This window comes from Tachysurus vachellii, chromosome 4 (assembly GCF_030014155.1).
Source record: "Tachysurus vachellii isolate PV-2020 chromosome 4, HZAU_Pvac_v1, whole genome shotgun sequence".
NCBI lineage: Eukaryota > Metazoa > Chordata > Actinopteri > Siluriformes > Bagridae > Tachysurus > Tachysurus vachellii.
Genome location: NC_083463.1, coordinates 8,307,813 through 8,334,452, shown reverse-complemented (window position 1 = coordinate 8,334,452; position 26,640 = coordinate 8,307,813). Strand labels below are relative to the sequence as shown.

At 40.2% G+C, this 26,640-nt stretch overlaps 2 protein-coding genes across 8 annotated transcripts in view; one reads left to right on the top strand and one right to left on the bottom strand.

Annotated features, from left to right (window-relative positions):
* Positions 1-26,640, bottom strand: part of LOC132844292 (low affinity immunoglobulin gamma Fc region receptor III-like) — a 237,143-nt gene that overhangs the window by 98,629 nt on the left and 111,874 nt on the right. The window lies entirely within an intron of this gene.
* The window catches only part of mast2 (microtubule associated serine/threonine kinase 2), a 118,652-nt gene that overhangs the window by 38,711 nt on the left and 53,301 nt on the right, over positions 1-26,640 (top strand). For 5 of the 6 annotated variants that reach the window (XM_060867555.1, XM_060867553.1, XM_060867552.1 and 2 more), the window contains exon 4: positions 25,926-25,957. In XM_060867555.1, coding sequence (XP_060723538.1) covers positions 25,926-25,957 — 32 coding nt within the window. Of the gene's footprint in view, positions 1-8,208; positions 8,667-25,925; positions 25,958-26,640 lie in introns of those variants that run through there. The other variant, XM_060867558.1, reaches the window with a different exon arrangement.

The following is a 26,640-nucleotide window of genomic DNA, read 5'->3' as shown; positions in this document are numbered from 1 at the left end:
ACAAATCGTCGATGTGCTTCAGATGAAAGACTTTTTGAATAAGATCGACTCAGTGGTTTGGTTTGGTATGCTGTAGTGGGTGCGAGCTTCCAAACAGAGTTCCTAATAAACACTGCGTCTATTGTCCTGAGACCACCTTCTGTCTTCAGTTTGTCCAATTATTGCACAGTCAAGCAGCCTGCAATTGTCCTTTATTATTATTATTATTTGTTTTTTTTAAGGAATATTAATGAGAGTGAGTGGACGGAGCGTACAGAGCTAAAGCTAAGTGTTCAGACAGGACACGTGTAGGTCACACTTTCCCAACATGCATTTTCTTCTCTAGTTCCAGTGAAACATTACTACACAGATGTAAACAGTTTCTGTTGTGTATATAAACATTTGCATGTTCAGGTGTTGGTTCTCATTTGTTTTGTTTAGCACACTGCCAACTTTGGGTTTATGTAATCTATTCCATCCATTTTTTTCTTAAAGCAGCTAGTGTATGAGAGAAATATTTGTTTTTGCAAAATCAGTAAATAGACAAACTAAACGTTCAAATGAACAGCATTTCTAGTTAGTGTTTTATTGCAAGACACGTTAAATCAGGGTATGAGCTGCTGCTCAAACTGCATCACTACAAAGTGCTTTCTGCCCTCTGCCTCATACAAGAGCTTGCTGTGAGTGAGAGAGGGTGAGAGAGGGTGAAAGAGGGTGAAACACAACCCCTCCAGCCCAGAGAGAACGGCCAATTTGTCCTGTCTTTGTCTCTTGGCCACAGAAGGCTCTGTGTTCGATTCACTAGCTGCTAAAATAATGTAACCTATCTTCAGTTGTGTCTCCTGGGAGCCTCTAAATGTTCTTCTACTTACGGAAAGTAGATCTGAGGATTCTTGTCCTGCAGCTTGATCAGCACTTTAGCAGCTCTCGCTACAGTATATTTTAACGGTCACTGTACAAGTTGTATCTATCGCTGCTATCTACAGTCCATTAGTGTCTACAGACTGCATCCCTGAATAAAACCTCTTTGTGGACACGTGCAGAGCTCTGAAGTGTCCGTGTCTTTATGCCAGTCCTGTGCTGCACATTAGAGGTTGCTGTGGGGGTTATTTTAAGATATGTGGTATGCGTAATGGTCTAATGTTAGCCAGTGTGCTCGTTAATCTTGATTGGACGTCGTGATAATTGTAGGTGTTTAGACAGAGCGCTGGTGACGTTTCTGTACATTATCCAAAGCACTGACTGGTAGTTTTCTATTAAAAACAACATTAGACACTCAGAGCTTAATGGTACTGATGATTTATTTAAAGTTACTGCAGCTAAGGAAGGGTTTCGTAAGCATCCTGTTTGTGTAATTCGTGCTCTTAGTAACGGCAGGATGCGTTATCCGGTTAATGTAGCGGAGCTCGCACTAGTTGTTGAGAATTTGAGCCACAACCACAAGGGATTTTCAACTTCGTTTTATCACACTGTCTGTGCAGAGATTACTTTCCCTTCATCGTTAGTAGTAGCTCGGAAATTACAGCGCTGCAAGATGTAGAAATAATAATAGTGTATTGCAGTGATATTGCGTCACATATTAACAAAAATATAACATGCATTGCAATATACAGACAGCTCCAGATTTATCGGTCCGCTTGGCTGAGAGAGGATGTCTTTTGTGGTTAATTTGCTTAATCTCACACGACAAAATATTAAGAATTCTAGCATTTGATAGCAGACGCTGAGTGGGAATCAGTCCACAGTAGGACTAGGAATGTCTCTCTCTCTCTCTCTCTCTCTCTCTCTCTCTCTCTCTCTCTCTCTCTCTCTCTCTCTCTCTCTCTCTGTGTCTGTCTCTCTCTCTCCCTGTGTCTCTTGCTCTCTCCCTGTCTGTGTCTCTCTCTCTCTCTCTCTCTCTCTCTCTCTCTCTGTGTCTGTCTCTCTCTCCCTGTGTCTCTTTCTCTCTCTGTATGTACTACAAAGTGCAAAATGCAGGGGTGCTAATATTAATTTCTTAATAAAATTATACATTTAATTTAATTACAGGTTGGAGGTCTCATGTTTTTTTGTGACTGTTGTTACGGTGGAATCGCTTTTTCCTCGCCGTCATTCTGTGTTATAATGACAAAACGGATCACCCCGGCTGATGAAATATACTTCAGCGAATTGTCATTTTTAAGTATTATTTTGTAAAGATATTCTTTACAAAAGAATCTTTGGCATCCTGTGGAAAAAGATCTTCCATATAAGTGCTCTTATTATTCTTTCTCTAGTTTAAAATGTTTTCAGTGCCTTAAGATAAATGATTGTGTTCCTAAAACATGACAGACCAGTTTATGGTCATGTGACCTGCTAATTAACATGCTCTGCTCACACGGATGGACGGACACACGCGCGCACATACACACACACACACACACACACACACACACACACTACCACGCGTAGTGAAATGAAGCTCTAAACAATTGCCTTAGGTTGAACTGAAGTGTAAGTTTTTTAGCATAAGGGCCATGCATCACTCACATTGCTAGAGTTGATTCTACATTATAATAAGACTGCACACATCCCCTGGCAACGGTATTTAATAATGTACTGCTACAATCATCGACAATCTAGCAGAAAGAACAAGAATTAGGAGATTTATTTTTTGTTATAGATTGTAGATTTTTTTATACAAAGATTTCCTATTAGAGTGTGTACGTAAGTGTTTTTAAGCTTTAATAAATGAGTAATAACATGATACTTTTAAGAATTACGATAGACTGGGTGTTAAAGATTACAAACTTACCTCACACACCTTACCTCACACTTGTGAGATTAAACTAGTTAACCCTAAAGGCTTTTTTCTTTATTTTTACACATCTTCATTAAGTGTGCCAGTAATTCTGGATCTGATTATGTAGCATTGACCATAACTGCTGGCATGTAGAAACCATATAAATTATGATGGTTATTAGTACAATTTATAGTATTTATTGATGATGTTTGTACATTAGTGAATCCATTTGTAGCATGAACATGGCTAAAATGGTGATTTGTTTCTCACCTTTGCATTGAGTATTTGCACACCAGTCTATTTTCATGACTAATTTATAGATAGCTGCAGGCGCTCAATTTACTGGTGAGAGCTCTGTAACAAATAGGAGGTGCTGCTTTAGGTTTAGAGACACTTGTTTTGCCAAAGAGTGTATTTAATTAATTTTCAGTCTCTCTCTCTTTCTCTCTCTCTCTCGCTGTCTCTGTGTCTTTCTGTCTCTCTGTGTGTGTCTGTTTCTCGCTGTCTGTCTGTCTTTGTCTGTTTCTCTCTCTCTCTCTCGGTCAGTGTCTCTCTCTCTCTCTCTCTCACGGTCAGTGTCTCTCTCTCTCTCTCTGTCAGTGTCTCTCTCTCTCTATCTCTCTCTCTCTCTGTCAGTCTCTCTGTTTCTCTCTCTCTCTCTCTCTCTCTCTCTGTCAGTCTCTCTCTCTCTCTTTGTGTCTTTCTCTCTCTTTCTCTCTCTGTCTGTTTCTCTCTCTCTCTGTCAGTCTCTGTCAGTCTCTCTCTCTCTGTCTTTGTGTCTTTCTCTCTCTTTCTCTCTCTGTCTGTTTCTCTCTCTCTCTGTCTCTCTCTCTCTCTCTGTTTCCATCTTTCTCTGTCAGTCTCTCTCTCTCTCTCTTTGTGTTTGTTTCTGTTTTCCCTTTTTGTCTGGATAGACTTTATCTTAAGAAGGGAATACTACTTCGGCGCAGGTTGATGGACTTGTGGAGGAATTACTGTGGATTGATTTATAGTAACGTTCTGAAGCACTTTATATTTTTAAATTACAGTTTACATTTTCTAACTGAAGGAATGTTACAATTTTTATCCAATGTATACAATAGATCATATTGTTATATAGATAATATATAGATTTTATTACACCACTCAGCCATGCTGGCAGACTCTCAGGCAAAAACACTATCGGCATGAACTTCAAAACCGTTCTAGATCTATCAGATTGTGAGGGCGACTTCTGTGTACAGCACGCTTCAGGTCACCACTCTGATTTATAGATAGATTCAGGTCTGGACTCAAAGACATTGATCTTCTGTTGGTTAAGCCAGTCCTTAGATTAGTTGGTTGTATGCTTTGGGACATTTTTGTGCTGAAAGCTTCAATTCCTTTTCATCTTCATCTTCTTGTGACACCTGAAGGTTTTGCTCTAGAATCCACTGGTATATGTAGCGATTAACACAATTCCCTTCGCCTCCATATAAGCCTGAGTTCTGGCTGAAGAAAAGCAAACCTAGAGCATGATACTGCACAGTGGATATGGTTTTCTTTTGGTGATTTGATTTACTTGAGCCTGGTTTTTTATTTATTTATTTGTTTGTTTGTTTTTTTTTGAGAAAAGGCTTCTGTTTATTCAGCCCAAAGCCCAGACCTGAGAAGAGTATGAGTGATTGGTGTCAGATGCAGTGAGTAATGTCCTAAATACTTGTTAACTCGACAGCATACGGTTAAGCTTTGTATGATGAGACTTTCCTTGTTATTCGTTACGTTCTTACCGCCCAATCAGAACTCGGTAATTACTTAGTATACTCCTACTTAGACGGGTTTAGAATTTGAACCAGTCGTTCAAGACAGGATCGTTATGGAGATATGTGTCTATTTGTCTGACTTACAGTTTCACACATTATTATTAGTCCCTTTCCTTGACCTTTGCTTCAGGTTTTTTTTTGCGTTCTCTTTTCTCTGCCAATTAACCAGGCTACAACTGAACATGCACTTATTTGGCTGGTGGATGAACTCTAAAGCTGTTTGTTTGTCACTAATGATCCTTTTCCTCCTTCCTAGGCTTTCTTCCTGTTGTTTGTGTTGATAGATGTAATAGCTGTGAATTTGTCCTCAACTTTTAAGTGGCTTGACTGACCAGCAGTATGTAATGTTTATTCCCCCGTTTGGATTGATTTCTACTGGAGTGAAGTGACATTTATCTCTTATACATAAATTACTAGCCCTGTTTTGTGTGCAGGTAAAATACTGTGCACTTTATTACACTGAGAGGGAAGGGCATTGATCATCAAGCTCATATGGTGTGGTTTAACAGTCAGGACACACAAGAGGAGTCGAGATACGTATGTTCATAGCGAGCAGGCGCTTGTTTAAGACTTACATCCACGCCGAGCCAAACCAATGAAAGAATCTTCTTATCTTTTTTTATTTTCTTTAAAGAGCAATAAATGCTGTAATAAATTATAGGGGCAAAATTAATCACACAACATTATAAATATTCTGAATATAATGAATAACACAATAATGGCACGTAACGCACAACAGCCCATTATGTTATCTGAAAATTATACACACCAGTGGCTGTGATGCCAAGGGATGTGCTAACCTCCAGAAACACATAGTTTTCCTGGTGTGGGATGTGTTTTATATATACCACAATGTTTCATTTATTACATCAATGAACATTTTGCCCGCTTAAAGTTAGATTTAATGTTGTTGAATTATAGCGTTATATTATCAAGCTCTCAAAAATGATTAAAATGTCAGAGCTTGTAATGTGAGCGTGAAAAAAACAGAAAGCGTAAACACTACTGCACTGAAGACTCCTGCGTCTAAGACTCTATAAATAAATAAAACTGTAGATTATGTAGATTAGTTGTAATTGGTTTAATTTGTTAACAAAGAACACATTTTTATACTCGTTTATTGTTATTCCATTTACATTTACGGTTATCCCTAATCCAGAGCAAGTTACGTTTTTATCTCGTTTATTTATACGACTGAGCAGTTGAGGGTTAAGGGCTTGCTCAAGGAACCATCAGTGGCAGCCTGGTGGACCTGGGATTCGATCTCACAGCCTTCCAATCGGTAATCCAGCACCTTCACCCCTAGGCTACGACGATCCGCTCTAGAGAGTTGCATATTAAATTATATACAGTAACTTATTAGACCAAGAATATTAATATTAACCTTCTACAGGAACTACTGTCTGATATGCTGTTAGGCAAAAATAATGCCTTCTGACCAATAAAATTTAAGGATTTAGTCTTGCTCTGGTGCAAGTATTAATAGAAACTGTTTCAGACCTTGGCCTATTTCTCAGGGTGACACAGCAGGTCCTGTAAGCTGTGTGTGTGTGTGTGTGTGTGTGTATAAGGCACTAAGCCAAGGCTTTCATCACATTTGGTTTTGAACTCCTTTGTAGCAAATGACAAACACATCACTAGAACACAGCAGTAGCTGCACAATAAACCAGTTGCAAGTGAATATACTGGTTATGCAAATGAGAACCAGTTCCATGGCTCATGCAAATCTCTATAACTTGGAACTAACACTTTTAGTCCGCTTGTCATATCAGGCGCACGTATCTCGTTCAAACGTTTTAAAGTGGGTCGCTCGGTGGAGAGTTGCTTTTTTTCCTTCTCTCTCTTTTTGTCCTCACAGTCTTTACAGTTGTGCTAGTTATGGTTATAAGAGAAAAGCAGAGCGAAGCACGGTAGTAATAAGGACAAGGTTCTGAAAAAGCACTCGCATAGGTGGTAATCTTTCTCTTTCATGTGTCTCATGTCTCTGTCTCCCCTAGAGAACGGAACAAAGCAGTGAAGAGCTGTAGAGAGAGAGAGAGAGACACAGATAGAGAGAGAGAGAGACACACAGACAGAGAGAGAGAGAGAGAGAGAGAGAGAGAGAGAGAGAGAGAGAAACAGACACACACACACACACACACACAGAGAGAGAGAGAAAAGACACACACACACAGAGAGAGAGAGAAAAGGCACACACACACAGAGAGAGAGAGAGAGAGGTCTTGCATAGAGTCCTGTTAAAATATTTTACTGTATGCAGCTCTAAGCAAACAGACAAATGAAGAGAGACTGTGTGTTAAACACTGAGTGAGCTTTGTTCAAGCTTTAAGACTAAATAATTAATCCCGGATGAGGGAATACATCATTTATTCATTGCCGTGTTTCAGTGTGCTTTAGGAGCTGAATCTGGGTATGTGTTTAGATTAGAATAGCAGAAGACAGGAGAGTGAACAGGCGGAGTCTCGAAGCTCCCCCATTCATATTATGTAAATGCACATGAGCTCGCCAGCATCAGATTGGTTCGCCGGATGTGTTGCCTGGCTGACGGGAGAGACAGAGCGTGCTGTGCAGCAAATGCTCCTACGCGATGGACAGAGGAGGAAGGCAGAGGCATGTGAGGAACACAGAGAATGCAGAAGAAGCAGACTCGGATTTCATTTTCAGTTGCGGGAACAGAAGAAGAGCAGTTGTCTGATTCACCGGCGTACGTGTCCGCTGGACAAAGAAGCTCGGTAGGATAACCTGACCGTGGCGATTACTCTGACATTCACAGCTCATTCATAACCAAGGCCACATTAATGACAAAAATTCAGTAAAAGCGAAAAGAAGTGCCACTCTTCTTTTGCTGTTCATGGATTACTTTATTCTCTTGCTACAGCTGTTCCAATTCAAAAACACTGACGGTTAAACACAAGTTCTTTTTATCAGGTGGATGAAGTGCCTGTTGAAAAAAACTACACAGTTACAGAGAAATGGAAACCAAGGAAAATCTGGCCGAACACAAATAGTGTCATCGCTCCGTCTGTTTTTCTGACACCGGGAGCTCGTTTACACCATGCCTCGATTGAAGGATAAGGAGGAGTGGAATCTCATACTGAAGGATTGAACGGAGTTGTTTGCTTTGTAGGTTGCTTCTGCAGCTGTGAAGTCTTTCCGGATCAGCTGAGCAGAGACGGTCTGTCTTTTTTACAGCGCCGTTAGAACCAGCCATCTAACTCACTGACTAAGCCTTACAGAACTGTCATGCAAGTAATTATCATTCGAGAAGAACCTTAGACCTCTGAACATATTTTTTTCCTTCTACTGGGAGTGGTTCTGTTGTGATGGAATGGTGGTGTTGGATTCTTTTTTTTTTTTTTTTTAACTAATGCTTCAGTGGCGGGACTGCATTGTCCTTAACATTCTATTTTTGTCCTCCAAGCTGCCATTCTTATCACTAAAAGCCCACGAGTAGTGAGGAGCCAGGGGTTTCCATAGAAATCAGTTCTTATGGGAATCCACAGGAAGTGGGAGTAGAGGATAGCAGGGGAAGGCTGATGCTACACATCCTTTTTTTTTAGAGTGGCTTGGTGCCAAAGATGGGTGTTTATGCTTCACTGAACCGATGAGTCTTCAGTCATAGGGCGAGATCACACAGCAAACATCAACGTAGGATCGAGTGCACTTCGAGATGGTGGGGACAAGTTTGTTTATTTGAAGATCTTAATGCGCCTCACTGGAATTAACCAAAAGTAACTGTATTGTAAGAAGCATAAAGACCATCAAAGCTATTTTTCTGTTGCTGTGACTTGCTGCATTTATCAGACAATCGCATCAGTGTCTCACTGATATGGTGGTACGAGGAACATAATACAGATGAAGAAGTGAATTTGCACACTAACTGATGAGCCAAGCTGTGAGAAATGAACTTTCACCTCACAATTGTTCCTTGTGTTTATGGCACAATTCTCTCTAGAACCACTAAAAGGGATGAACTAAAAGTGTCTGTTCTTGCCCCGAGTCCTTGCCCCGAGTCCTTGCCCCAAATCTTCCGTTAACCGCTCGCTCGTCTTTTAACAAGGCGCTAACACGGCATATCTGAAGCAGGTTTTTGGGAGCACAGCACAATGGATGACTCTAGTATTCTAAGACGGCGAGGTCTCCAGGTAAGGCTCCTCGATAATGGATTTTAAAAATGTGTTACCAAATTTTTCACGCTCTCTTTTTGCCCACCATTGTGTTAACTGTCGTAGATGTTTAAAACAGACACTTTTTTTTTTTTTTTGTAAGTAGCATATTATCTCAAAACATTTAGTTGCATTTTTCACACCAATTACTTGCTACCAGCTGGATAAAGTTGATGCCCTTCTTGATGCTTGCCGACGTTCCTCATAGTTAAGCGCCTCGTCTATTGAACAGAACCTTGAAAATGTGATGTAACACAGTTCGCTCTGGATGTAATAACTCGAACAGATGCTGAGGTTGCAGTTTCCGTTTTCTTTAATATTTCTTGAATGAATGAAAAGTACTTCTGAGTCTTCTTTGCGAGTAAATGTTTGTTCGTGTGCCGTGTTTGTCCGTGAAAGGTCTCTCAGATCTTTAGCTTTACCACATCTACTATATGGAACATGAGCATTCAGGGAGCACGGTTATCTCTGAGAATTTAATTAGCAAATGTCTGACATAACCACAAAGCCAATAATGTTACAAAGAAAACCACAGGCAAACATGATCCATTTATATCACTAGTATGATATAATCCGGCATCCACTGAATCAGGTTTAGTACAACTGAGAGTGATGATTTGATTTAAATAAGCCAAAAATAATAAATCGTCGCTGTCGGGCAGAAACCTCGTATGTCCAAATTTGGTCAATTTCATATTTTTTCACATATCGATGCTATTGGTCAGTCCCCACGTGGGTCTGTTATTTTTACAAGTTATTAACCAATCTAAAGTCTTGAAAATAGCTTGAGCGCAAATCTCTTAACTCCATTGGACACTTCAACTGTCCACCTCTTCCTCACTCCGCGGGAGAGATTCGCGGCATCTTTCTCCTTAATAAGAGTCGCAACGAATCAACGCGTCTTCTGAGGTAAATGTCTTCAAAACACTGGGCTCAAAGAAAAAAAAAATCTTGACCCCCACTAGTTCTGGTGCTCGTCTGAGGACAGGAATTTAGCGCAAGACAATCCACTGCAACGTGGACTAAACCCTGTGCACTGCAGATAAGGTACGGCGTTTTTTTAATTTCCTGAAAAATAACGGTTTTGGAGATACGAGGACAGCGACGAAATATTGTTTATAGATGAAATACTTTGTTACTACCAGCATGATATCAAAAACATTTCTCTTGTGCATCCCAGTGATGCTTCCATAAGTATTGATATTTTAGTCAGACTGTACATGGTCATATGTACGAATTCCTGTGTTGCAATGAGTTTGTGTTAGTAATTACGTGAGCATTTTTTTTACGTTTGGCCTTTTGTGAAGAGCATTTAGGATAATCCATGAGACGTGACACTTATCTAATCCCAGAAAGATACATGCTAGTAGGATAGATCAAGTTTCTCCTATTATGATGGTCGAATTTAGTTTGAAACCGAGCAAAAATGCAGACACTTTATCTCAACCCAAGGTTGAGGTAAAGTGTCCTGATCAATCCTAATGAAGGCCAAACAACCTTAAAGCAATGAGTCCTTGTTTCATGGGAATATACAGTATGTAGTACCGGTATAATGGATGTTAATAATGGATGTGAAGAATTGCATACTGTATTGATAAAACCGATTACTGCCTCATGCCCTGTGAGCATGAGAATTTAATCTGCTTTAGCTTTAGCATTCAGTGTATGTGCGTTGATGCGTAGTGTTTGGCAGTGAGGCTCGGTGATGTTTGCTGAGCTCTGTGGTTTGTGCGTTCACCGATCTGTGCAGGGGGGCTTTGTTTTTGCAAATCCCTCCATCCTAAGTTTCTACCCCGGAGGCTCTGTTCTGTTAAATCCTGGGGATCAAACCAAAAAGTCCCATCGGAACCCTGTCCACTTTTTAGCTCTCGACTTGATTAGCAGTTGATGTATTTCTGCGGTGTCATGTGTGTGGTACATTACTTCAAGATACTATTAAATTATTCAGCATTACTCGTTCGAGTCATTCTGTAATAACGACCCCCCCTCCCCATTTTTTGTTGTTGATGAATAGGCTGTTATGATCTAAAGCTTTCGCCTTAATGCTCTTAATGTGTCTCAGTGGTGTAACACCTAAACCCTGTGGTCTGTAAAGATGCACTCAGAAGGTCTTTAGGGAAGAGGTTAAAGAGAGAGAGAGTGTTAATTCTAAGTGGTGTTCTACTAAATATTGTTTATTTCTCCCGATCCCTGGCTGTGCTTTTATCCAGTGTTATTCCTCAACAAACAACATGAATTATTCTAACATTGACTATCCAGATATGATGTGATAGCCCAATGTTTAGACGATTAAACTATTAAGATTCAAACCCACATTTCATACCCAAATTGAGCGCTTTTTTTTACTTATGAAGTATTTTAAATATATTTATCAGGTGTTTACTACCGTCTCGTGTTGTGGTTAGTTTGAATTTATGGTCATTCATGTTTTCTTCTGGCTCACTCTTCCCTCACACCAAACCCAGCTTGTCTCCTGAGTCCAGGGAGAAAATGGGAAATTGGTTTTCTCTGGAACACATCCTGTGAGTAATAAGCAGCACCTAGATAAGCTCTACAGGCCCATCTCTATGTTGCTGATATTGTGAGTCTGCTGATTTATTTCAGGCTTAGACCAGCAAGTATTGCTCTAGGAGTTCAATTTATCTGAGAGATGTGTTCAACATGGGTTTTTTTTTTGCTGACGTTTCCAGTATTTCCAATCCACTCCACTTGATTATTTTTAACGAGGAGTTTAACATCTAAATACAGGCGACCAGTTTAATAGCACAGCTTCAGCGTGTTTAATAAATGTATTTAATAACGGGTGCCAGAAACCTCTGCATTGTTGATTCATTGTTAGATAAATCGCTAAGTGGAAATCAAGTTTGTCTTCTATTAATGTATCTGCACTTCACATTAACGGGATTAATCTGATGTTGGTTGGTTCACTTTGAGTGCTATGGACATCCCGTCAAATTATTAAACCGCATGTTTAGAACATGTTATGATGCTTAACGATGAGGAAATAAACACATTCTAAAGCACATGTTGAAACAGACGTTGTCTGAATAAGTCATGTGACATTGAGCGAGATTTTATATTTAGCTCTCTTTAATCAAACACATTCAGTAAATGAACTTTAGGTGATACCCAGAAGTTCTCTACAGTTCTGCACACCTCTGATGGCGTATGTATTCAGTCCTGTAATAAAGGAGGATGATGTAGATGTAAGAGGATCATTTTGAAAATGGACTTGAAGCACCGACGCACAATACACGGTCGCCATGTAAAAATGGGCTGCACACCATTATTAGCCTCTATTCTCATCTTTCTTTGCTACTCTCCAGATTAAATAGTAAATTGCTCTCCTGTGAGTATATAGATGAGCTCATTACAACTATGGGGAAAATGAAAATGAGGGTAGATGATGCAATCTGAGTTAGTATGTTAGTAGTGATATACAGTAATGGTTTAGACACACCTAGTGCTGGTGCTAGTTCAAAGTTGGTTCCACTGGCGAACCTTCTAAGAACCGGTTTGCCTTTCCATCGGTTAGAGAGGCATCACAGAGCCGAGTCTGACGTCACTGTATACGTGCAGCTCCATGTAATCTGTATTAAACGGAGGTTGTAATCGAGAAAGTACATAACATTATTTTATCATTAACACAGAAAAAAGTTAGCCTTAGCATGTAACTACCTACTATCGTGGTAGTAGGTACTGATATGTGCTGATAATGTCATATCGTGGTAAAGTAAAAGTGTATTGAACATTAGTATACTTAAGGTACATTATCAAAGTGCTAACAGTAGCCCCGCCCACAGCTCCTGACACAAGCGGTTCTTAAGTCTAGACCAGCAACGTTTTGGTGCTACTTAAGAACCACTTTTCCTGGTTCAGAGCCGATGCTTTGGACGTCGAAACAGAAAGAACTGGTTCTAAATTAGGCTCTGGCTCCGAACCAGCACTCAAACTGCCTCGGTGGAAAAGGGGCAATAGATACGCTTTATATTAACTATAAAGTTACAGCTTTACCAGTTATAGTAATAGATGTTGCATCTTTATATTAACCTTGTGACCTGTTGTGCTGAATTTTATTAAATGAAATCACAGCCCTTAAGATTGAAAACAAGCCTGTAGTTTCACTAGATCTAATGATGTTCATGGGCATTATTACTGATCTTCGATCAAACTTTTTAAGAACAGCTCCACAGTTTAGTAGATCCACAGATCCAGTTTAGTATTGATGGCCCTCAGGATGGAGACATTTCCAGTTCTCTCTCTGTCACACATGCCCACACAATTGTGATATTTAATCCTGTTTTCTGTTTAACAGAATAAAAAATAATGAATTTATTTATTATATTTTTTTAAAAACAGAGGGGTTTGAACAGCAACGAATCTCTAGCTTGAGGACGGTTGCGGTTATGAGTGTTGATGATTGTGTGTCAGTGTGAGGATGGTTGCTGTATGCAGGTAGTTATGTTATGCCTCAGGATTTTCACTAAAAGAGCTTGTGTGAGAAGAAAACCATTAACTCGTCCATTCCAAAAGTATCAGTACAGACCACATTTCTGTCTGAAAGCCAATCATACCTAATAATGGCTTTTCATTCTCAAGCTACTCGGTAAACAGCCCGATTTTCTGACGTCGTTTTATACATTAAGGATATTTCCATCGTGCATCGAAAAGACCTTCTCGTCTGTAGAAACTCTAACTAAGGTTGTACAGTAATGGCTAAAATGACTAATAATTTTGGTTATTGAAATAGTGGCTACTGCATTTACTGAGCCACATTATGAGAAGACCGATTGTGCTGCGTTACAAATATTCGACTAGATAGACTGATAGCCTCGCCCCATAGCAAAGGGGAAAAAATCTTACTTCACTTTCTGTTTCACTTTCTGTTGGAATCATAATTGTATGTGATTCCATGGAATGTGCATCACATACAATTATGAATTCATGTTGTGTTAAGAGCTACTGGCAATTTCACAAAGTTGTGAATTATAGCGTGAAACTATAGATGAAACATTTTGGAGTCTCAAAGACTGTGGTCTTTCACTCGGATAGACGTTTGATCGCTTTAGCCTGAATAAATTGGCTTTTTCCGAGCTACGCTCTTACATCTCGTTTTGTGACTTTGCCATCAAAATCGTTTGCGTGTTAAGGATCAGTGGCCTCATGTATTTAAAATAAGAGTATTATGTTTTCGGTCAGGTTCGTCTCATGATGCCGTGGTCAAAATTTCCTCAGCTAGACATAATCTATAAGATAAGGCTGAATTGCACATAACGTACAATTAAAATGGCGGAAAATCCACTATGAAGGAAGTGATGGAACTCTGCATTATCTGTAGTCCTGCCTGAAGCTGCAGCATTGAAGGATTGTTTTTATCCAGTTTATCTCAAAACAGTGCTGAATTTCCTTCAGGTACAGAACGAGTCATCTCCGTTGTTAAGCAGCTAAATGATGCAGTCTTGATTAGCTGCATCCGATTACCAAGCTGGAGCAGAGCTCTGCATCGTAGCAGATCCCATGTCCTGTTTCATTTCACTGTGCTGTGGGTTCGTGCACAGTAAAGCATTGAGGAAATAAAAGTCGACGGCACATACAGTCGTGAGAAAATAAGCAAATTATGGCTTCCGTGATGTGCTCCAGCTATAAGGGGGGCAGATTATTATATTTCCATGCCGTACGTCCTGAACTAATTTATTTATCTCGCACCACAGTGATTTTCCAGCACTTTTTTTTTTTTTTTATTGTTATGTTTGTACCTGTATTATACAAGAAATAAGACAGTCATTCCCTCAACCACCAGGTTAACAAGACAAAATATTACAGCTTATCACGTTACTACAAAGCCTTGGATCGTGAGGTTTAGAGCTTTACCTCTGACCGTCACAATGCGCAGACACAAAGCGTCACCTTAAAAGTGTAGATTATTGATCAGTCCATTTATTCGTAGCATTGCGTTAAAGTCCAAGTGTGGTGTTGCTGTAAAAATAAGAGATGAGACACTACACCCTGCCGTAAGTGCACTGCTTTTCTCTCCTGGATAATCTGACTCAGCTCTGATCGACGCGATTATTTAATAGTGTTGAATCCAGTGCATGGATGCTCACTATCACTTCAGTGACCGAAAGCATCCTGAAACAGACAGAGCCATTTCCCAGAACACCTGGAACTCTAGTAGTCTTATCTAGGGACTAGATAGTCACTGGTTCCAGGACTGTTATAGCTCGTGTGGTTGAGGTGGATGGATAGACTGATCTGCTTTTCCTGACAAACACTGGATAAAGGTATTGAGTTCAGCTCTGAGCTCACTCTGCATCCATGCTGAGAGCATGAGCTCATCGTTACAGCCAGAGGACAGAGAAGGAGGGGTGAAGGAGAGAGGGAAGAGTGCCAGAAATTGTGAGGTCTCAGCTGCAAGGGCCACACACACACACACACACACACACACACACACACACGCAGTTAGCCTTTGTATGGAAAGCATGACTTATTGCTACTGAATTCTCCTTTTTGAAGAGAATCTCCTTGAATAACTACTGACTGACCTGCAGTTAATGACTTACTGTGTAATAGAAGTGATCCAGACATTTCAGCACTCTATGATGCGCCTTGAAACATTTGAGAGGATGCTGCATGACACATTCATTCATTATATAATAGATGTACTTCTAGTATAAAATAAACTTCTAATATAGTCTTGTTTAGTCTCACACGCACACTTGTCCTTTTAAAACAGGATTAATTGTTGAGCTTCACTGTGGTTTAATTTAAGACTGGGTTTTATTTAAGACTTTTAATTAAGACTGGATACTGAACAAACTGGATACTGAACAAAGACTGGATACTTCTGTTTATTTTTTCCTTCCCCCAGTCTCTTCTGAAAGCCACACTGGCTGTATAACCCACATTAACCAAACTCTGCACTAGTCTGTACATGTCTGTGAGTTTCTATGCAGGTTGGTAAAATATTTGTAAATGGTGCTACTTGCTGTATCTAGTCTTGAAGCAAACGTATCAGTCCTACATTTTGGAAGCCATGTTATAAATCGACACTTTCTACAAATGCTATTTTCTGACTATTTGCATGCGAGTGAGCGAGATGACAAATTGCTGTAACACCTTACTGTACTGTATATCTAGTGATCTACTCACTACTTGGTGAAAGTATTGTGCTTCAGTAGAACAGAAATGACAGCACTGATCCCTTTCTTCACTGAATTATTACACTGCAGACATGGAACTGTTTCTTAGCAGGGAATCTCTGCTCTAGGATTTATTTATTTATTTATTTATTTATTTATTTATTTATTTATTTATTTACATAGATCACGATTACATAGGAGAAAGATGGATTTAACTTTGTTCCTTGTTATTTTCTGTTTACCTTCTGTACAATAAGCTGTATGGTTCAGATATCTAAAGGGTTGGACCTTATTGATCTTAAGCAGGTTTGGGAGTCTGAAACACCCTATTGATTTTTGAATGGATTTCTGCTTTTCTCTCTCTCTCTCTCTCTCTCTCTCTCTCTCACACACACACACAGACACACACACTTTTATTGTTTGCTACCTTCTCTGTCTCCCCCTTTCTCTCTGTGTGTGTCTTGCTGTGTGTCTGATGTCTCGACTCTGAGACAGCAGGTAACGTTCAGATGTGGAGCAACAGCAGTGTTGTGTTTGCAGTGTGTCAGTATGGGGGGCTTCTTTTTGATCGTTCTCCACTTGTGCACACGCCTCCCTGAGGACCCCGACTCCTTGGTTTTTCCTCTTCCTCTAATGAGGACCATCTTTCATCCCTGCTCCTTCTCCTTGTCTGTTTGTGACCTGTAATTCCTTGTCTTTTTATCTTATTTCACACCGGTTCTATTTGAGGTTAGAAAATCTGTTTGTCAAATTATTTTCTCAAAAACCAACTATCTCCGAACCCCCCCAACACCTCGTGCTCGGTCTTGTCACTATTGTTGAGCCCTGATGGCTTTAAGGCACTGTATGTTTCTGTGTTTATACAGTTTGCCTTGTTACGGCTGCCTTAAGGTTGTTTGTTAAATTCTGAGCCGAGCAGTGGATCACCAGCGTGAGTCTGTCGGCTGAGTGTGTGGGTGAGGGTGAGAACGAGACTCTCCAGAGGTGTTTCTATGGAAGTGACTGTGGGGTTTGTCGAAGGTGAGAATTACACATTTGCACCTGTCACAGGTAGTTGGACATGAGCAAAGAATAGCAGCGTTTTCTCTCTGCTCACAGGTAATGACCTCGGACTCGCAGCTTTAAGAGCGAATGACGACAATAAAGCAGGATTGGAAAGAAAGGTGGAGATGACTTTAGCTCAAAATTTTTACTCCAATATTTCAACTTTTTAGGAAAAGCAGATGTTGTAGGTGTTGAAGTTGTTTAAAATAAATCACACTTTAATACTCACATTAATACACGTTCCTGCAGCTGTTTCTCAAATGCTCAGAGGAGAAACAGTCTGTCAGTCCGTTTCAGTGGTGATTTGTCTGTTATGAAAGCTGAGGAGTGTTGCATGTTTTCATCTAGTTTTAGTGTTTAACTCGTGTTGACAGAACGCTGAATCGATGAATTGTTTGTTTGCAGTTGTTTAGAATTTCTACCAAGCACCAAATCAAGATGAAGGAATATCTTCTCTCTTAAACCCAGAAAGACTTAAAAGCTTATTGACTGATGTACTGCCTTTGTTCTGAACATTAACATTAGGTGACAGTAACTGTCGGTGTTAATTAAGAAATGTTTCCTGCCTCGTTTCCCAGGCCTCAAGTGAAATCACTATCCCCTAAAGTCAACTCAAACGGTATTGACATTTGCATTTGGTCTTTGCCAGTCCTTATTCCAGCAGCGTCTATAGCTGTTTCCACACCTATTGTTTTTCTGTTCGTCTCTAATTACTTGTAGCAGCCTTCGCATCCTGATTCAGGATTAAACCAGACTAGATTTACCCTCACAAGCAAACACGCATGTCTCGAATTACACGATGGATACCAGGTAAACAGTAATGACAACAGTGGTGTAGTGACATCTAATGATCTGCTATACGGTATGTGGTTATGGATGCAACCCAAAATTCACAGCTTTTTATTGTTCAGGATTTCAGAGCAGCAGTACTCGAGCATCATACGACACTGTAGGGCAGTGGTGGCTCAAGTGGTTAAGGCTCTGGGTTGTTGATGGGAGGATCGGGGTTCAACCCAAGCACTGCCACGCTGACACTGTTGGACCCTTAACCCTCCAATATTAACCCACCCTGACCCCAACCTCCAGTAGCTGGGATAAATGAAGAAAGAATTTCACTGTGCTGTAATATATGTATATGTGACAAAAATAAAGGCTGCTTCTTCACTGTGGTGTTTATTCGGTGCTATCATTAACAGCACAAGACTTACAGAATCTTACAGCACCATGCATCTAAAGTTAGCTAGTGAACTCCTGACACAGTCTCAGCAACTCGGAGAGACTCAGGAACATCATTTTATAAAGCATTTTTCTCCCTTGCCTCGAGAATCGTGTTTTATTTTTTACCAAAATCTTCCTACACACTGTAGCTTTTAATATGCTTTTCATAATTCCCTTCAAGTCATTTCGAAGCAAAGCATCCTCAGGCATCACGTGAACCGAAAAACCTTTGTCTGCTATTTTTTTCTCAGAGTTTCTTCTCATTTTGGAAATCATACTGTATTTTTTGCCTGCTGCATGACATGGAAAAACAGTGTATTGCAAGTGATTTCTACATTCCTTTTCCTCTCTTAATAAGACACAACCTCCAAGGTTGAGGTAACACTGCTAATGTTTACTAATCAGGGTATCCGTAAGAGCCGAGAGTGTCGTATGCGTCAGAATGCTTGCTTCATGCTCGCAGTAAATCAACGGTTCAAGAAAAGGTCATAAGTGATGCACTGTGCATTCTGTCTGTGCTTAATCCGTTTTAAAGAAATTAACATTTTTCAATTGTATGGAGAAAAAAAGCCCTGGAAATCTTCATTCAAGCATTCTGTGTAATTATTTCTCTGTTAACGCACGAACACCGAATTTGAATATGTAAGCTCTAATTAGTGTTAGTCTGTCTTTTTTTTTTTTTCTCATTTTTTGCCTGACGATGGAGGGTGATATGATTAGGCAGACTGATCAGTACAGATTATCTTCCCTCATTGCTGAGGAAATGATGGAAAGGAGGCGGAGGCGGTGGAAGTCTCGGATTAAAGCCGTTCTTTTTTTTTTTAAAGCATGCAACAATAGTAGAGATAATAATTTAGGAAGGAAAAGTAAAGCGCCTGCTAATTGTGCTGATTTTGCACACGCTCAGTGTGATGGGCAGCTGCAGCAGCCGTGTGTGTGTGTGTGTGTGTGAGACAGTGGTAGCTTAACCCTTAACTTCTCAGTTATATAAACAAGATAAATGTAAGATGTTCTGGATAAGGGCTGTAAGTGTGTGTGTGTGTGTGTGTGTGTTTGTGTGTGTGTGTGCGTTTGGCTCATTTGAGACCGGCAGGTGCAGAGTGTGAATACTTTCCCAACCGTCCTTTCTTTGCTCTTGCATAATTAGAGCTTCCTCACTGGCCCATTTTATCACTTTCTGGATCTTTTCAGTATAAATGAGGCCGAGCTGGTCTGAGACAGTTCACTCTTCCGTGCAGCTGGATCAAGTCCATTCTCTGCTCTTTACAACACATGGAAATTACACGGTGAAGACTCGGAGTGCATGATCAGACTGTCAATTTAAACACAGCCAAACAGCATTTGTGATTTCCTTGGTTTATACTCCAGAGCTCCAGATGCCAAAAGCTATTAAGCTTTTTCTCCTCCTTTCTTTCACCATCAATCTTCCATTCGATAACTTCTTTCTGACATTCAGCGAATCATCTGAGCTCTAACGCTTTCACTGACGACATTTGAGTTATTGCCACAATGCATCCATTTAGTACCCAGTAATTAATATTACTCCCCTATTAATCCTTATCCTGGCACTTAAATGATTTACTTTTCATTTCCGCAATTAGTTAAGACAAGCTTAGTGCTTCAACCCATTGTCCCATGGCGCAGCAAGCTAGTTTATGCTGATTGTATGAGTTTGTCCCTTTGGCTCTTCTGAAAATTCTACTTCACACCATAGTGCTGTAGTGGCAGAATGCACGAGAGGTTTTCTTTTCCTTTCTTTTTTTTTTAAACAGCAACCCCAATGACCCGGAGTTACAGCTGAGTCAATACAAAAAGCAGTGTTTAAAGTATATTCTATAACATTTTTTATTACATTTTGAGAGTTCTACATGGTAGAAATTTAGATTTTATATTATATAATTTGTATTTGCCAAAGACTAAGAACACAAAAACATTAAACATTTTCAAAAGTCTCAGTTTTTTTGTCGTTATCATTGTAAGAGGAATCTAAAGGTCAGGCGAAAGCCGCTCCGATATTTATTTCTGTATCCGTTTTTTTATTTTTCCGTTTTCCCACACCGCGATTCGATCATGACTCGGACCACGTTTGTACACTGTGACACAGGGAACCCAGGGCACTGGAACATAATATCTATGCTTAACCTCACACATGAGCTCATAGACACCCACGATTGCCCTGGTGTCACTCTGGTCTACAGAGTGTATTGTCATCTCTCCACCTAGAAAGTCCCTGGCTGTGGTTTCACCGGGATTCAACTCACAATCTGAATCTGAACAGAACAAAGTGGGCTGGATTTTAAAGCAGACCCGCTCCCTGTCTCGGAACGCATATCACAAACAAATAAATAAAAGCATAACAACAGAGCTATTTACAGCTAGGGACACATCAAATTTGGATTCAAAACTTTTAACACTGAATGTAGAAGAACAGTATTAATTTATACTAAGTATTAAGTGAAAAGTATTAAACGATATTGTTTCTATATTAGGTGGAAAAAAACAAGGTAACATGCTTTAAATGTGGACATTATAATGTGGCGATTATAGATCTAATCACGGTTGAAGAGCCTGTTAAACACGGTAAGTGTGTTTATATGCATTGCTGAAATACTGTAGTCTTTCTAATATCCTTGCAGGCCTGTTCATGATGTCCCAGTGTAGAAACTGGTTAACAGGAATGAACAGAAATGGTCAGGAATGCTATAGTGAAAAAAACACTTCACACTTACTGAGCTAACAGTATGGCAATGCAGAACTGCTGCCCTGTACATAAAGACTGTAGTGTTATTATAAAGGATATATCTTTGCTTAAACATCACCATCGATAGCCATCATTAGCTAAATGCCCGCTGTAACCTTTTTTCCCCTTTCTTCTATTGCTCAGGATGGAAGCAGGTCATCCCTTCATCCTCTCTAATAGGCTCATTAGCCCTGCTATAATGAAATAAGTCACGAGTGTGTACTGTGTGCAGAGGCGCCAGTCTGCTCGCAGTGTATTTTCCCCCCTCTACTACAGCATCGGTAATGGATTTGTGGTGTCTTCGATCCATTCTTGAACTCCTCCTCACCGTTCTGACCTCTCGCCTCTCCAGGCAGCACGCGTCACTCAGCACAATTGAGCGGAGCCTGTTAGGTTTGGAGAACAGTGAGATGTCTGGTCCCTTCTATCAATAGATAATGAAGCTTATTTAGCAGCATGCACTAGTGTCATTTACTGGTATTAGCGAGAACATTTTTATCTTTCATCCCTAATGCTTCTGTAACTCAGCAAAGCTTTGGAAATTTTAGTAGTATACATGGCTGATTAGATTTCATTTTGTAGCTCTGTTTTTTATTTTTTGTTTAAGAAGGTTGTGAAGTTTTCTTTTTAATGGTGCAATTACACCGCTTCTCACAGTAATTATGATGGCCGAGCTCAGCTCCGTGTTATTGTACATAGATAAGCTCATGTGCATCTTCAGTCTCTTTGCTCTCTGCACCTGTGGCTCAGTCTGAGAGGGAGTGAATATGGTGGGTGATCTGCGCTCTGTCTCTGTTGGCACTGCTCCCACCTTGCACACTCCCATTCCAAACTGGCACACACTCAGACTAACCAGAACCCCTGCTGAGATACGCCGAGGTCAGCTAGGGGACAAAAAAAAGTTGGCAAAGACGGTCAATTGTGTCTCTGAGAGACCATGTCTAATTTTGTGGACCGTGTTGCAAAGAAAAATCACATTTTCTGACCATGAAGAACTCTTTTCCTGGATTTTGTTTGTGTTGCTTTGTGGGATGTTTAGATTTTTACGCATGTGAAGATAGACAGGAAGACGGATCGCGCATGCTTGAATTACAGGGCATTACTCTTTTTATTTCATTTAATTTTTTTGTAGTCATTCATAGTTCATTGGTCATTCATAGAGCCAAAAATAGAGTTGACCAGTGACTTCACTGGCTTAAAAGATATTGAAATTTTATTTATTTCTTTAATTGATTAGTATCGGCATTTTCAGTTTGCAAGAGAATAAAAGAATATATTATTTTTTTCCCCCCTCATTCCACTTTTCTTCGTGTATGTATTTTGCTGTCAGACAGCCGTTTGCGATGAAAGATAAACTCTTCGGGTGAATCTAAATGTCAGCTTTCTAAACCCACTGAACCTGAGGGTGGTGGAGAAAGAAAGACTGTACTTGTAAATATTACATAGGTTAACCCTTGAAAGCTCCACTTCCATTTACTGCCTCGAGGCCTGCACAGTATCTACACTTCCGATCACCTTGCAGTCTTAAACGACCAGCCGCTTTCAAATCACTGTCTCCGGTGCATCTGATTTAGCTGCACACTGCTGTTTTTCTGTCCATCTCTTTGATTACATTTCCCTGCACTCTGGCCCGCTGTCATGCTGGATGACTTGAGGAATATTGATGTGCTCCATAAGGAGATTGCTTTTTTTTGAGAATGTGCTCCAAACTGTCAGTCCAGCTAATTTCACCGCTCTGCCTTTTAGACCAGGGTTATGATTGGTCTCATGCCGTGTGTGTGTGTTGTGTGTGTGACTGAGAACGCAATGCACAACAGCTGCTGTCTAGCGGTAAAGACACCGCCCTGTACATAATCCGTCTGCCTGGGTCTGTTCCTCGGTTATCCATCATGAGTTTATTCATTTATTCACTGCAGCATAGACTATATATATATATATATATATATATATATATATATATATATATATATATATATATATATATAAAACCCTCTGCTGATACTGATCTCTGTACCATCATGCTGAGGAGAAAATATTCCACTGCTCAGTGATGGGCAATATTAATATTGTAATGACAAATATTTTTCTATTTTGATCAGTATACAAGTATCTACCATGACTCTGACCAGGATGAAGCAGTTGATGAAGTCAGTCTTCTAGGAACTTTAAGTGTGGCTTTAAACTGAAGCATGAAGCTTTAAATCAGACAATGTTAACATAGTGGACGGTACAGATGCAAACTCCATAGAATCTTTCAGTAGCCTGAACCAAGCTCCATCCCACCAGCCAGATCTTTGTTGTCACAGGGGGGTGTACATGTCTGAACAAACTCACAAACACAACGATTGCTCAGTGTTTCTTTCAAGTCAAGTCAAGAAGCTTTTGTTGTCGTGAAATGAGACAAGGTTTCTCCAGGAACATCGTGCTACATAGAACAAAGACAGAGCTACATAGAACAACACGGAGCTAAGGACATAAAGTAAGTTGTCCTAGCCACATAAAGTGCATCTGTGCAAACAGTTAGAGACAAAACACTACAGGACAAAATAGCACCAACCAAAGTGCATACTGTATATTGTGCAAAAATATAGCAGTTTGCACAAAGAGGGTTCTAGTAAACATATATACACTTGTGTAATAGCAGCAGTTCCATGAGGAGTTTAAATGTGGTGTATAAAACAGCAACTGACTAAATTGAGGAGTCTGATGACTTGTGGTACCTTTTTACAGACAGCAGGAGGGTGAACAGTGTGTGTGAGGGGTGTGTGGGGTCATCCACAATGCTGTTGGCTTTGAAGATGCAGCTTGTGGTGTAAATGTCCATGATAGAGGGAAGAGAGACTCCAGTGGTGATCTCAGCTGTCCTCACTATCCGCTGCAGGGTCTTGCGATCCGAGACGGTGCAGTTCCCAAACCAGACAGTGATGCAGCTGATCAGAATGCTCTCAATGGTCCCTCTGTAAAACATGGTTCTTTGATTGACATGGAATTTTACCAAATTACCAAATTTTTTTTTTTTGGTTTCCCATCATAGCTGCTTGTGACTTTGTTGGGATTAAAACTTGTAAGCTTCAGTCGATAGGTTAAAAAAGTTTTGGTCTTGTGCTTCTCCAGTATCTTCTGATGTATCATTTATCATGTCAGTCACCATGTCTTGGCATGAACATTTTTGACTGAAACGTCTCCATCAGTACACGGTGCCACACTCGAACACTTCTAAAAGGATATATCAGCTGCGGCGTGCAGACAAGACGAACCGCCACTGAACTGGTACACAGGTTTAAAAGCATATCAGTTATGTCTGTTTATTCTCAGCATTACTGTGCAGTGCTGTTAAGTACACTGAACTCATTAGGAGGCTGAACTGCTCAGTCGAATAGGTAATCCATGACTTGATTGATATTTCAATAGGCCAGAGCAGGTCATGTGACCTTTAGACCCTGAGAAGTCTTTCATAAAGCATAGCAGTAGATGTCAGACCCGCAGATTAGACACACAACAGGCACCTTTTTTCTATATCAGTGCTCTTCTAAAACATTTGTTAAAGCTCCTGTAAAGATGTCCGTAGTTATGAATCGAGGGGAGGGATCAGAGACAGATTAGACTGTCGTGTGAAAAAGCAATCTCTCAGAACATAGCACTCGTAACTCCAGACAAAGGGAATATCAGGCCTATATGGACAGAGTCACTGATTAAAAAAAAGTGTGCACTTTGAAGTTTTCTAATGTTAGTCTACAGAGTACTGGAAGGTTTGCTGGCTCACCGGTTTGCCCTCATATAGCTTACACTCGTACTTCTCCTACTGCAAGCGCCAGAATGAAATCTAAATCAAATTACTCTTTTTTTTTTTTTTTTTTGGTTTGGTTTTATTTTGTTTCTGCCGCAGACACGAAAGAGCCATTAAGCACCGCTGGCTGTCAGCTAGAAAGGATCGCTGTTCCGCTCCATTTTGGTAATGACGTTGGATTTGCAGTGTATTAATTTGGTTAGACCAGACCTAATAGGGTGCTCGGGGGGGGGGAGGAGGCAGAAAACATTGACGGCACTCTGCAAAGCAGCATGTTTCTGTTAGCTGATATCGGTGCCTCTTTACACATGATCTCTGATCCTCCACCCATGCAGTTAATGCCCTGATCAACAGATCCTCCGGCGCAAATAAACGTGTACTCGATGTGAGAACAGCTAATGGCTAATAGTGTTTGCTTGTTTGTTGACACACACAAGCTCCCTGATTGTGCTGAAGCTGTATTTTGATATATGTACATGGTACACAGCAGTCAAAGGAATAAAAGCATGTTCTCTTGGTGTGACATGCATGACCTTTTACATAAGCAGGAAATGTTGATTTGGAGCTGAATTGAGGTCCTGGTTTTAGACAGGTCTATTTTTCGTGCGTGTTAGATGACGGCATCTGCGACAAGGCATACACAGTTTTTAATTTAGAAATGTTAGATGATGATTATAGTGTTGTGTGTGTGCGTGTGCACACGTGCAGTCTTGCTCTGTTTATCCTCCCATGAATATTTACAGTGGAGTGGATTCGCTCCCTACAGGCACAGACAGATGGCGCAGCCTTTTTCAGTTTGCACTCTCTGACCTATCAGTCTGTTGGGTCTGCTATCTTTCGACTAGTTATTCTAGTATTAAAACAAAGCGTTTGTGTGTAGTCTTTGTGTTTGTTTTGTTTTTAGTTAATGTGTCATCTTTAGGTGAGCACTTTACATTAGGTGTTTCATATTTTCTCTTTAGAGTCTCTCTAAATTCTTTATTTTTGAAGCAGTGATGCGTCAGAGCAGGTTGTACAGCGTCTACACTCAGACGTAGAGCGCTGTGGAATGACACTGCCATCTAGTGGCTGTGATTTACCCTTGTCTGTGTTACCTATTACAAATCCCTTCCACTTTGATGTAAAATGGGACGAAGCGATCACGTAGTAATCAGCTTTGATGAACAGAAAAAGGAAATCTTTACGTGTTGCGGTTCATGTGCAGGTTTCATGATTTTTGAATTGCGTTAACGAACGTTGACGTTTGTTGTAGAATTGTATTCATGGCATATGTTCTAATCTTATCGTCTTGCATTTGTGTTTCTTTGCAGAAGGAGCTGAGCCTTCCCCGAAGAGGCAGTTTGTGAGTAACCATCATCTTACCAATCATTTTTCCTCTGAAAGAATGAAGGAAAGTCCACACTGAACTGAACACAACACACCATCACAACGGATCAGTCAATAACATAGAGATCGGTTTATCTGTCTTTAGCAACAACGTTTATTAACAACATTGTAATGTAGATGTTTGATGGATGGAGCATTTTGGGTGCATGTTTGTTTTAAAAAGAGCTAACGTAAATGTGAGTTGTAGAATGGGTGAAAAAAAGAAGCTGAAATCACTTCCAAGAATGATTGAAGGAAATTTTGTGTGTGTGTCTCTGTCTGCTGCTCAGTCATTCTTCACATGCTTTATAAAAAGTGCAGTTTTTGTTCACATCTCTATATGCCATCTATTGACTCGGGTGAGTTTGGATATCTTAAAAGCACTAGATCTGTCAGAGAAAAGCTGTTTTAAGTCTACTGGATGTGTCACAGAGCTTTTCCTGGGTTTGTACTGTCATGTTCTGACTGCTCTCTCGACTACCTGCTGCTGCTGCTGTCAGAATAAACTAACTGAAGATTAATGATCATGAGGTTTATAATAATGTTCACTCACACGTTTCATTCCATTACGATTTCATGAAGTTTTAACTCTGCGCTCAAGCAAAGGAACGGTCCAGAGAGCCCAGCCCTGGTCCTCTTGAAATTAGAGTGGTCTGGGGT